This window comes from Lagenorhynchus albirostris, chromosome 8 (genome assembly GCF_949774975.1).
Source record: "Lagenorhynchus albirostris chromosome 8, mLagAlb1.1, whole genome shotgun sequence".
Taxonomy (NCBI): Eukaryota; Metazoa; Chordata; class Mammalia; order Artiodactyla; family Delphinidae; genus Lagenorhynchus; species Lagenorhynchus albirostris.
Window position 1 is genome coordinate 2,383,975 of NC_083102.1, and position 12,061 is coordinate 2,396,035.

The following is a 12,061-nucleotide window of genomic DNA, read 5'->3' on the forward strand; positions in this document are numbered from 1 at the left end:
TCGCACCCCAGCCCCACCCGCCCCGGGGAGCAGCCCTCGGAATTCAGAGTGGTGGGTTTACGGTCCATCGTTATTTCATTCTTGAGGGTTGGCCAGCTCCCAGGCAGGCGGCCCTGGCGGGCTCTCGGGGTGTCCAGGGCTGGCCGAGACGGACAGGAGGTGGCTTCGCCCGAGCCTGGGCCCCCTAGGCTGAGGAGGCCTGACGGCCGGGACCTCCCACCTCCTGTCCTGCCTGCTCCCCACCTGGAGGGAGCCGAGCCCCCAAGTCTCGGAGCCACGCAGAGCTCTCTGCAGCTCAGGCTCCGGGTCTGGGGGGTCCCGGCACCTGCGAGATCTCGGGCGGGCATCCCTGCTCATGCGGTGGCCACACGGGCTCCCCGGTCTCCAGCCAGGGGGTTGAGACCCGGTGCTGCGGCCCCTTCGCCTTTGCCTGAGCCGGAAAAGAGGGGAGGAGGGAATCAGGAGGCTGGAGTGTCCCCAGCGCGCCCGGTGGCTTCTCAAGCCCCCATGCCCAGCGGTGTCACAACGCTGGCTGCGTGGCGACCACTTGAGGCAGGCCCACCCTCCTGGGTCCAGGACAGTGTGACCTTGCTGCGTCGGTTCCACTGGGAGGCCTCGAGGAAGTTGGGCTGATGCTTCACAAATCAGAGAATAGAAGAGGCGGGGTGGGGATGCGCTCCTGGCCAGCAGAGGCTTGGAGATGCTCAGTGTCTGCAAAGGCCCAACTACAGCCCCTTTCGATGTCCCCTTCCACGCTCCCCACACCCAGAGGAAAAGTCTGTCTGCACTGGAGCTTACCCAGACTGCGGCAAGTGTCCCATTGTTCTGAGGACCGACCCGGCCTCTCTCGCGCTGGGGTCAAGGGAGAGCGCCTAACTGCACAGAGTGACAGCCGGGTCTCGCTCCGTCCACTCCACACGAAGAACCCTCACTCCCGCGTCCCACTCCAGAGCAGTTGCTGTGTCAGAGTGAGACAGGGAGGGCCCAGAAGGAGGAGGGCATATTCTGCAAAAAGGGGGAATCTCCGATTTTCTTTTCCTGGTCTCAATAAGACTTTTTAAGTTAGTTTGTTTCTCAAAGTGCAGGAATTGGGGGCTCCAGCATCGCCGGCTCTGAGCACCGGGCCCTCTTCTGCACGCCCCTCTTTGACCAGAACGCTGTGCCCCCAGGGCCCTGCCCCACTCGGGCTGCAGCCCCCAGGACCCTGAGGATGGGCCTGCCAAGCTCCAGGGGAAGCCAGCTCGGCGTGATGTGGAAGGAACCTGAATTTCACATCCAGCTCATCCCCTGGCCTGCACTTTGCTCCGATCGATTGAATCATGGGGTTGGTGCGTGTGCACAGCCTTGCCCACTCGCCGCTGCCCCCAGGCACAATGGGCCTCCGCCCACCACGCAGGCACCAGCACCAGCTCCCTCCTCTGAGCTGGGGTGCAGCCCCCAGACCCGCTTGGGCCCAGCCAGCCGGATCGTCCCCTCCGCGCCAGCCCCTGAGCACGCCTCCATTCCACTTCCAGAGAGTTAAAAATAATGCATTAATTGAAACACAATAAAGGAGCAGCATTTTCAAGTTTTTCTAAGGTGCTTAAAGCACTTCAAATAGCACTATGTTACATACAGTCCCGGCCCGGCGTGGCAACTGGAATATTCGGGAGGGGGCACAGGCCCCTCTTTCTTTCAACTGCAGGGAGCCCTGGCCTGCATGATAAAGTCTCTGGGAAAATATTTAGATAAGACCTGGGCAGCTTTGCCCCTCAAACATTTGAGAGGCTATTTGTTTGGTGATGGAAGCTTGGCCGGGGGTGGGGGGGGGTGGCGGTGGGTCTAGATTGTCCTTTAAAAACTTAAGTTGGTTTTAACTGAAGCATCTACCATTCTGGAGAAAGTGAAGGGGGAACGGGAGGTGTGCCCCGGGCAGGGGGTAGCTGACGTTATCCGGAGCAACGTGCCTCCTCTCTCCCTCTCACCTTTGTCTCGGTAAAGATGTTTTTCTCTTTTAACTAGAAGCCTTCAGGTAAAAATAAAGCAGCCACAGGAGAAAAAAATTAGTCTTTTTTAGGGTTAAACATCAGAAGAGAAGCCTGTGCTGCTTCGGCCAATCAGATGCGCCCCTGCCAGCTATAATATAGTACTGAAGGCAGCCTCTCGCACAAGCTCTCAGGCTTGCGACCATTTAAAATCAGACTCTTTTTGTCTTTTGATTGCTGTCTTGAGCCCCAACTCCGATGTGTTCCGTTATCAGCGGCCAGCAGCCTGCCGTTCCAGCCCCCGTCTGGGTGGGGATCGGTGGCGAGTCCCCCGCAGCGGCGGCGGGCAAGGTTATATAGGAAGAGAAAGAGCGAGAGGCAGAGAGCGAGGGCGCCAGCAGCCAGCCGGAGCGAGCGAGGGAGGGAGAGCGCACGGGCACACACACTCGCACACCCGCACCCTCGCGCACTCAGACCTGCTCGGGCCAGCCTTGAGGTCCCCGGGCTCCATGGACGAGATGCTACTGCTGGCGAGATGTCTGCTGGTGGTGCTGGTCTCCTCACTGCTGATGTGCTCGGGGCTTGCGTGCGGACCCGGCCGGGGATTTGGGAAGAGGCGGAACCCAAAAAAACTGACCCCTTTAGCCTACAAGCAGTTCATCCCCAACGTGGCCGAGAAGACCCTAGGGGCCAGTGGAAGATATGAAGGGAAGATCACCAGAAACTCGGAGCGATTTAAGGAACTCACCCCCAATTACAACCCTGACATCATATTTAAGGATGAAGAAAACACTGGAGCGGACCGGCTGATGACTCAGGTAGAAACCCAGCACGGGGCGTGGAATGTGTTGCTTCCAAGGGGTTATGTGTAACCATGCCGTTCAGTCTGTTTGCTCTTCAGGCAGGTAGAAAGCCGATTTTGTCCTCTCCTTCCCCACCCACCTGCCGGCCTACCACCCCTTCCTCTTCCTGGAGGGGAATGGAGGTGAAGGGTCCAGCCGGAGAAGTTTAGGCTGGGGGTGGGCATAAGGACGCTAGGAGATGTGGTCCTTGCATGGCCCTGATTTGATCTGTCCTGCTGGGATGGCCTTCCCATCCTGCCTCAGCTCTGGCTTGTAACTTGGGGAGACCTTCACTTTGGGGGCATCTGTCCTTTCCAAGTTGGGAGTGGGAATGGAGGGAGGGGGCAAGCATCCCCCCCATAAACATAGAGTGGCGTCCAGATCACTGTACAAGTGTAGCCTCGGCGCTTACACGTTTCCCTTCTCCTCTGTGTTTTTCTTTCCCACCACTGCTACCCCCCCCCGCCGCCCCCCACCAAAGACCCTCAACTGGAAAAGCCAGGAGGCCGGGCTGACAAAAGGTCGGGGCTCCAGAGGCGGCTGGGCTAGTCCCTGACCGTATCACATAGCTCCACTGCGATTCCATCGCTGGCACTTGTGCCCATCAGAGTGTGAATGTATCGCTATTTCTTTAAGGATGCCCTCTTATTCTCCCGAGCCCGCGGTACTTGAGGGGAGGGACTTAGAACTTACTGGCATTGCATCACGCTAGTTTTCAACCTGCTTGCATAGGAAATTAGGAGCGACTAGATATTAGCGGGAGGGGGGGCTGGAAAGAAGAACCAAAGCAAAGCACGCATTCCTCTCTCCCTCTCCGCCTCCGTTTGAGACTTCTGGCTGCCAATCTGCCCGTCAATGGCAGACTTTCTGCAACTCCAGGCACGTATAACTGAAGCTAGAAATGGCTTTCCTGGCAAATATAGGTCAACATCTTTTTTATTGCCCTATTAAAATATTCAAGTCCTACCTTTAGGGCCAGGAGCGCACCGCAGCTGACGGAGCGGCGCTGGCGGGGCGCAAGTGCAGGGGAGGCTGGGGGTGGGAGGGACCGAGGAGACACCTCCCGGCCGCTCCGCTCCCCAGCCCGATGCCCGGCCTTGCTGCGGAGCCGAGGAAGGCCAGGGGCATGCGGGGTAGCGGGCTCCAGCTGACGGACGGAGGCGGAGAGGGAGGGGAGGAGAGGGTCCTCGTCCCCGGCTCGCTCGCATCTGCTCCCGACCACCTTAAATCTGGACCGCGAGTGTGGACGCGCGCGCCTGTGCCCGAGAGCAGCGCGAGCCGCAATTAACTCTGCGCAGGCCGCGGGGTGCCCTGCGCGTGCGGCCGGCTGCGGGCGCTTCTCCAGCTCGTCTGGGGCTCCGACCCCCTGGTCACCCTCGGTCCCGGCGGGAGGGCAGGGGCCTTCCCGGGATCCCTCGGCACCGGGGAGAGGGGCGCGAGGCCAGAGAAAGCGGCGGGGGCGGGGACGCCGCAGGTCCCCGAGCCGGAGGGCTCAGCGGCCGCCGCGGTCCGCGCCGGGCCGACGCGGGAGGGAGCGGGTCCCGGCCCGCGCCCTGCCCGGGGCCCCGGGCCTCGCCGCCCCGCCTACAAGTGCGAGCGCGCGGAGCCGCGCACCCGGGCAGACGCATCTCGGCTCCACTTACTCCCGGGTTATCGATCTCGCGGCTCGGGTTTCAGTGCGCGCGGGGCTGGGCTGCGGCCGCCCGCCGGCCCCTCCACGCGCCCGAGCGCGGGCTCGGCCAGGGCTCCCGGCGGCGCTCCGACGGCCCGGCTGCCGAGGCGGCGCGGGCGGGCCCGGAGGGCCCGGGCGGGAGGGAGAAGCCGGTTCCAGGGCGGAGGCGCCTCGCGGGCCTGGGCGCCCGGCCCGAGCCCCCCGCCGGGTCCCTCGCCCCGCCGCCCCCGGCCGCCCCGCCGGGACCTACAGCCGCGCGGCCCGGCGCCCGGCCGCTCTGGCCGCAGCGTGCGCTGGCAGCATTTGAACTTCTGACCTTCTGTCAACTTCCCTCAGACGAACGAAACGAAAACAAATACTTTTTTCCCTGGGCAGTGGCTATTCCCGTTCCCAGCACAAAAGGAGGGGGGAGGGGCAGCCGACGTCGGAGTGGGGTGGGGAGAGCCAAGCCAGGCGTGTACCACGGGCCCCAAAAACGTGCCCTAAAAACCTGGAGGCTGGGGAGGGGGGGTGGCCTGAAAGGCGCCCCCTGCTTTACCCCTTCCCCGTCTTTCCTGCGTCCCCGGTCCTAAGAGTTAAAGTGGGGAAGGCGGGGGACCTGGGAGGTGAGGGCAGGGCCGGGGGAAGGGGAAGCGGCAACGCTTCCCGGGCTCCTGGGGCACCTGCTCCCCCCCCGTCCCCCCACTTAAGATAACCACCTAGACTCTGCTCTCGGGTGCGTGTCCCTCCTCCCCCGTCTCTGCGTGTCTCTGTCTCCCTAATGTGACTGTCGCCCAAGTCCCTCAACCATGGCAAGATCGTCCCCAGTGGAACTTTCAGAGCAGTTCAGGAACGCATGAGCCCCTGGTTAATATTAACTCCGAGAGGGGGAAGCGCAGACAGACACGCTCTCCCCGCAGGCCGCGGTGCCGAGGGGCTCCGAGGGGGCAGGAGGCCGCGAGGGGCCGACCGGCGGGCTGCGCGGGGGACCGGCCCGAGGCGCCACGTTGGGCAGATTTCCGGGTGCGTGGCGGCCCCGGGGAGCGGCGCTCAGGTGTGGGTTTGAAGGGAGGGGCCTGGTTTTCCGGAGGGGGGAGGAGGAGCGGCGAGAGGTGTGTGCGGGGACCCGAGGGGACCCTTCTGAAGTCGGGACACCCCCTCCCCCGCGCTGGGGAAGCCCGTGGGCGTCGGCGGTGACAGTCCCTGCTCGGCTCCCGGGCGCGGAGCGGCTGCGCAGACTGGGGAGGTGGCGCGGGAGCTCGGGCGTGGGGAACAACTTGGCCTCCGCCGACACAAAGCCGGGCCCGTCGGCCCCTCTGGGCTTCACGGTGGCTGCACAGAGGCGGGGTTGATTCGCGGCACACGACCCAGTGAATTGATAACCCGCCCGGGCTTCCCGGGTCTGCCCGCGACGATCCCGCCCGGTCGGGGCGCAGAGACTCTCGCAGCCGCGGGCCGAGGCCGCGTTGCGCCTGGCGGAGCCCGGGCCTGCCTCGGCCCTGGGTTCCTCGCCTGGGGTCTCCATCTCTTGTCCGAGTGGCGCAGCTCAGAACGCTGGGGGATGGTACACGTGCTCCCCTTCCTGCCCTCCCCCTCGCCAGCGGCCCCGGGGGAAGCCACTGAAAGCTTCATCTGCCCCCCGAAAGCAGGGAGCTGGGCTGCGATGGGGGCTCGGGAAGCGAGTGTCTGCGTGTGCGCGTCGGTGGTGTGCGCCTGCGCAGCCGGTTCCACATCCCGGCTCTAAACTGACCCTGGTTTACTGATTGATTTTCATGTAAAACGCATTCAATCCTCAAGATGACCTCACTCAAACTCTGTCCTTCTGACTTTTTTTTTTTAAGAAAACTGTTGGCGGGCCTAGAAACCTGCAAGCGCTGACCTGTTACCAGGACCGCCCCCTAGCCTTCTGCCCTCCCTCCCACCACCACGCGCGCGCGCGCGCACACACACACACACACACACACACACACACACACTTGCTGTATGTCTAACTCTACAACCATATACTGGTTTTTACTGCTGCCAACTACACAGGTCTTTTCCTGTCGCGCAATCGGTCGCATCCCCTTAAAACGCGGCAGCGGCCTTGCCCAGCCCTCCGCCTCCCCCGCGCTCTGTAAGAAAGAGTTCCCCCAGGCTATAATAGGGTCCTTGCTGGGGCCGGCTGGTCATCTCGGTAACCGGGGTCCCCGCCCGGATATCAGCCCTACCCTCTGCAGAAGTCAACTTGGAATTGTCCCCTATCCCTCCTGAGTCTGCCTCTCTGGGGGACGCCCCCATCATGACTTTGTCACCACCTCCCCTTTTTCCAACCCCGCACCAGCCGCAGTATGAACGCCCAGCGAGTCACTGTGCACACAAACACGCAGGTGATTCGACTCTTTCCTGCATCCTTGTCTGAATGGGACCCGAGAATTATATGGGAACTCCCACAGCTTTACCCTGGCTTGAGTCCCGCCTATTCACCGCTTCTTTACTCCTACTGGCAGCTTCCTTGTGGGAGGTGGGGGGAACCCCAAGGGCGGTTTCCAGGAGAAGCCTCCCTAAGGCAAGAGCTCAGAGGCCCCAGGCCTTTCTGGCTCCCCTCCCCCTCCCCTCCCCTCCCCTCCCCCCCTCCACCTCTTAAGTTGGCTCTTCAAACTTGCAGGACACCATTCTGCGCCGGCCAAGAAAACAAGAGGGGGGAGGGGACAGGTTAAGGAAAACAAGGGACACAATCAGACCACAGAAAAGCCGGGAGAAAAGAGTTCCACGGGGAAAAGGAATGTGGCTGTCCAGATAAAGAATGTTTGTCATCCGGCCCTGGTCTTATTGAAAATTATAACTCACCTGGTTGCCTTTCACTTCTGGTTCCCCCACCCCTTCAGCTGCTATCAGGGTCCCACCACCCTCTCTACCTTTGGCTTAATTCTCACCTCAGCTAGGCGCAGGGCAGAGATAAGGCAAGGCTTTTAACTCTGTAAGAAGTATACCGTGTATCTTTCTTTCTACGGCTAAGTTGCACCCGGGGCCTCTCTGAGAGGGAGTTTGTCCCGGGAGTTGGGTGGAGCCTTGCACAGGTGCGGAGCGATGGGGCCACAGAAGCGGGCAGGGGCGTGGAGGGCGGCGTGGAGGAGGACGCGGGCCATAGCCTAGGGTGCTCCTGGAGGCTGCTGCAGTCACTGTCCAAAACCACGCAGTTTACTGATTTCGAAGACAGACATTTCACCTGCCTCTCAGGCCGTGACGGGGGCTCTGCTATTTCAGGTGTGGAGAAAGGCGCTCAAGTCGCCTCCGAGAGGACGTGCCTCCTCCTACGATGCCACCCCCTCCTCCCTAGCCGAGCTCCCCCTCTCCGGAACAGGCCGGCCGGTTCCAGGCCTGGCCTTGTCTCCCTACTTCTGCGCACAGCCCGCATCCTGGGGGGCTGGGCAGAGCAGCCCAGGGGTAGGGTTGGGGCAGGCCCGGACGCTCACGGGCGCTGGGTGCCCCCTTCTCTCCACAGCGGTGCAAGGACAAGTTGAACGCCTTAGCCATCTCCGTGATGAACCAGTGGCCAGGAGTGAAGCTGCGGGTGACAGAGGGCTGGGACGAGGACGGCCACCACTCAGAGGAGTCGCTGCACTACGAGGGCCGTGCAGTGGACATCACCACCTCGGACCGCGACCGCAGCAAGTACGGCATGCTGGCGCGCCTGGCCGTGGAGGCCGGCTTCGACTGGGTCTACTACGAGTCCAAAGCGCACATCCACTGCTCGGTGAAAGCAGGTGAGGGGGCGGGCCCACCCATGCCGACAGCACCCCCCAGCAGCTCCAGATCTGCGCCCCAAAGCCCGGCTCACGGGAAGGAGGAAAGTGGGGAGGAGGGGGGCAGACAGGGAGGGGACTGGGTGATGACTGGTGTCTCTGTGGCGGGAATAGACTCCGTGAGGCCTGTCCCGGTCCCCAGCCGGGAGCTGTCCCTACCTCTGAGGCCACAGAGGCCCACGTTCTCTGAGCCCAGATGCAGAGGGCATCTGGCTTCTTGAGCCTTCCCCCACCGCTGTTTCCGGAGTCCCCGCTGCAGGTGGCAGAGACAGGGAGGAAAGATGGTGGGGCGGGGGGGACTGTCCTGGTGAGAGACTGCAGCCCTGCCCAGTCGGCCAGCTCTGGCCCAGAGCCTCTGTCTCAATAGCGCTTAAGAATGAACTACTCACCACCCGCCACCGGCCCGCACCCGGCACAGGAGACTCTGCCCGGGGTGGAAGCCTGTGGATTCTGAACTAACTTAACTCACTCGGCCTTTGGGAAGAGGCCTGATGGGAGGTAATAAAGCCGGTAGTTACCACTTCCAACATCTGGAGGCCGCAAGCCCAGAAGCATCCGTCCTTATTAGGAAACAGCTGGGCTGCCCTGAGCCACAGGCAGGGCCAGGAAAGCCAAGCCTGCAGCTGGGGCCCCCGCCCTGCTCCGTGAGGCTGACTTCCCTGGGCCTGCAACGCCACACGCTGTTGCTGGCGAGGAACAGCTCCGGAAGGAAGGCGCGCGCGCGCACAGGCCCCAGCTCCACTGAAGCAGGTCTCTCCAACTCTCGGCAGAAGCCGGCGCATTTAGCAAGACAGTTCACAGTGAATTTCGGAGGAACTGCGTCTCCCCCCGCCCCCAGTTTCGCCTGTTTGTCACCTAAACTGTATTTTAATAGCGTATGTTAGTAGAAAAACACTTCCAAGGTGTCGAGGCACACTTTGGAGGTAAGGAAAAGAGTGGCCTCCTGTAACAACAGAAAGAAAAGGTGTGGAAGCCTGGGGAGAAGGTCTGGGCTTAGAGCCCGGGAAAGGGTCTCAGACGCCAGCAGGGCGGGGAGGCGCGCCCCGACTTCGCGGGGCTCCTAAATGGCGGTGCGGCGCGGCGCGCCGCCGGCTCCGGGCCACCCCTGTCCGCGGGGTCCCCCTGGCGGGGGTCCCTCGAGGTCTCCTCGCAAAAGAGCAGCGGTCGTCCGGCCCGGGACCCCGCCGGGGGAGCCGGGCCCGGCGCGCAGAGCCGCTCATTGGCATTCCGCGCACACGGGCCGGGCGCGGGGCGGTGCGTGTCAAGCAGGGTCGTGCGACTCGACGCCTCGGGCTCGCCTGCGTCCCGGGCGCATTCCGGGCGGCTATGTCGGGCCTCCAAAGGCCGGCCCCGCACTTCATGCCGGAGAAAACGATGAGAAGATTAAAAGCCCTCCGTAATTCCAGCAGGAAGATTCTTTCTCGCGATCTCTATTTGCAAAAAGCAGGATCCCGGAGATTGGAATGCAAAGAAGACGGGGACGTCCCCGCCCCTCCTCCACGGCCCCCTGCGCGCCGCCCGACTCCGATTATTGTCCTCGGGACAGTGAGCCTCAGAGAGCGACAGAGGCCGGAGAAAGCGGGTAGTCAAGGGGCCTTGAGAACCCGGCGCTTCCAGAGCTCGGAGCAGGCCCCGCCATTTAAAATTCAAATACACATCTCGAGTGCTTGGAAGAGAGGCCTGGCTGTGCAAATAGTGCTTGTGAGGCCCGGGCTTCTGGAGAGCCCGCGTGTGAATCGCCGGGGGTGCGGCGGGGGGGTTGCACCTGAGCAAATAGGGAGGGGGCGGCCCAGAGCTGGAGAGAGAGGGAGCCGGGAAGGGGTGGGGGGATGGAAGGAGCCCCTCTTCCAAGAGCGCCTCCCATTTGTTGCAGAAATTACAATGACAATGGCGAGCCCTTTATTGGATTTTAATTAGAAGATCCGCACAAGCCCCGATTTTCACACCTCGGCCAATTCTCTGGAATGTTTGTCCAGTTGCTACAACTACTACAGCTATTTTTCAGCCCCGCCCTCGCCCCCAACCGGCCGACACCAACCAGCCGACACCAAGGCTCCCCGCTGGGCGCTGGGGGCGGGCGGGTGGGGCGCGGGGAGCGGCCGAGGGTCCCCGCCGTGCAGCCCGGGTGCGGAGCGCACGAGGGGGCGCCGCGCCCCGCGCCGGAGGCGGGAGCAAAGGAGGGTGCGCCCCGGCGCCCGGGTGAGCTCAAGGAGGCTTCCTGAGGAATCCAAGTGGAGAACAAATACCCTCTGAATTCGTGGCGAGGTTGGGTGTGTGCTGAGCCGGCGGGGGAGGGGGAGGGGCGGGGGAGGGGGGAGGCGAAAGGGAAGGAGTGTAACCGGCCTCCCGCCGGAGACGCCAATCGACCTTTGTCACCGCCAGTCCAATCCTAAGAGAGTCGTTAAGGAATGCGTCTGCGTCTGAATTTGGTCACCGAGGCGGTGGGGACGGGGAGAGGGAGGTCCGCGCGGGACCAGCCCGGCACCTCTCCCCGGAGCCACGCGCTTCCTCGGTCTGGGCGCGCGGGACACCAAGCGTGCGCCCCCCTTCCCAGTCGCGTCTTCCTCTCGGGACTCACCGCCCTGTCTCCTCTTCTCTCCCTTCTCTCCCCCCGCAGAGAACTCGGTGGCGGCCAAATCGGGCGGCTGCTTCCCGGGCTCGGCCACGGTGCACCTGGAGCAGGGCGGCACCAAGCTGGTGAAGGACCTGCGCCCCGGAGACCGCGTGCTGGCTGCCGACGACGAGGGCCGGCTGCTCTACAGCGACTTCCTCACCTTCCTGGACCGCGACCACGGCGCCAAGAAGGTCTTCTACGCGATCGAGACCCGGGAGCCTCGCGAGCGTCTGCTGCTCACCGCCGCGCACCTGCTCTTTGTCGCGCCGCACAACGGCTCGGCCGGCCGGGAGCCCGAGGCGCTGTCGGGCGCCGGGCGGCCGCCTGGGGGCGCGCCGGAGCGCCGGGCGCTCTTCGCCAGCAGCGTGCGCCCTGGCCAGCACGTGTACGTGGTGGCCGAGCGCGGCGGGGATCGGCGGCTCCTGCCGGCCGCCGTGCACAGCGTGACGCTGCGCGAGGAGAGCACGGGCGCGTACGCGCCGCTGACGGCGCAAGGCACCATCCTCATCAACCGGGTGCTGGCGTCGTGCTACGCGGTCATAGAGGAGCACAACTGGGCGCACCGGGCCTTCGCGCCCTACCGCCTGGCGCACGCGCTCCTGGCCGCGCTGGCGCCCTCGCGCACGGACCGCGGCGGGGGCGGGGGCGGCGGCCGCGTGCCCCCGGCCGCGCCAGGTGCGCCGGCTGCGCCAGGTGCGACCGACGCGCCAGGCGCCTCGGGCATCCACTGGTACTCGCAGCTGCTCTACCAAATAGGCACCTGGCTGTTGGACAGCGAGGCCTTGCACCCGCTCGGCATGGCGGTCAAGTCCAGCTGAAGGCCAGGGGGCCGGGGAGGGCACCGGGAGGGGGCGGGGCGGGGCGGGCGGGGGGAGGGGCGAGATACCGCAAATGACACACGGAAAAAGCGCACGAAATGAGACTTTAATTATAATAATAATTAATAATAATAAAAAAGTAGGACAGTCCAAAGTAGACTATAAGGAATCAAAGACCCCGAGAAATTCTGTTGTTGTGTTTAGTTTATATATATATATTTTTGAATTTTTTGATTCCTGTTTAATTTTGGTTATTTTTTCACCTCTCCTGGCTATTTATTTGTTTGGTATGAATAGATGTTTTAAAATAATATGAACCGGACCTTCAAGAGCCTTAAATAGTTTGTTTCTTGGATAATTTATTATCATGTGAACTGTACTCACAGG

General features: G+C 62.9%; 1 protein-coding gene across 1 annotated transcript; it reads left to right on the forward strand.

Annotated features, from left to right (window-relative positions):
• Window positions 1-2,473: 2,473 nt before the first annotated feature.
• Window positions 2,474-11,674, forward strand: SHH (sonic hedgehog signaling molecule). Its single transcript, XM_060155870.1, has 3 exons — window positions 2,474-2,782; window positions 7,942-8,203; window positions 10,860-11,674. The coding sequence occupies exons 1-3, from the start codon at window positions 2,474-2,476 to the stop codon at window positions 11,672-11,674; spliced, it is 1,386 nt and encodes a 461-aa protein (XP_060011853.1).
• Window positions 11,675-12,061: the final 387 nt, after the last annotated feature.

Excerpts from the sequence above, each read along its gene's own strand:
- SHH (XM_060155870.1), top strand. The coding sequence starts at position 2,474 with ATGGACGAGATGCTACTGCTGGCGAGATGTCTGCTGGTGGTGCTGGTC. Across the intron at positions 2,783-7,941 it reads CGGACCGGCTGATGACTCAG|CGGTGCAAGGACAAGTTGAA; the intron begins GTAGAAACCCAG and ends TTCTCTCCACAG. Across the intron at positions 8,204-10,859 it reads CCACTGCTCGGTGAAAGCAG|AGAACTCGGTGGCGGCCAAA; the intron begins GTGAGGGGGCGG and ends CTCCCCCCGCAG.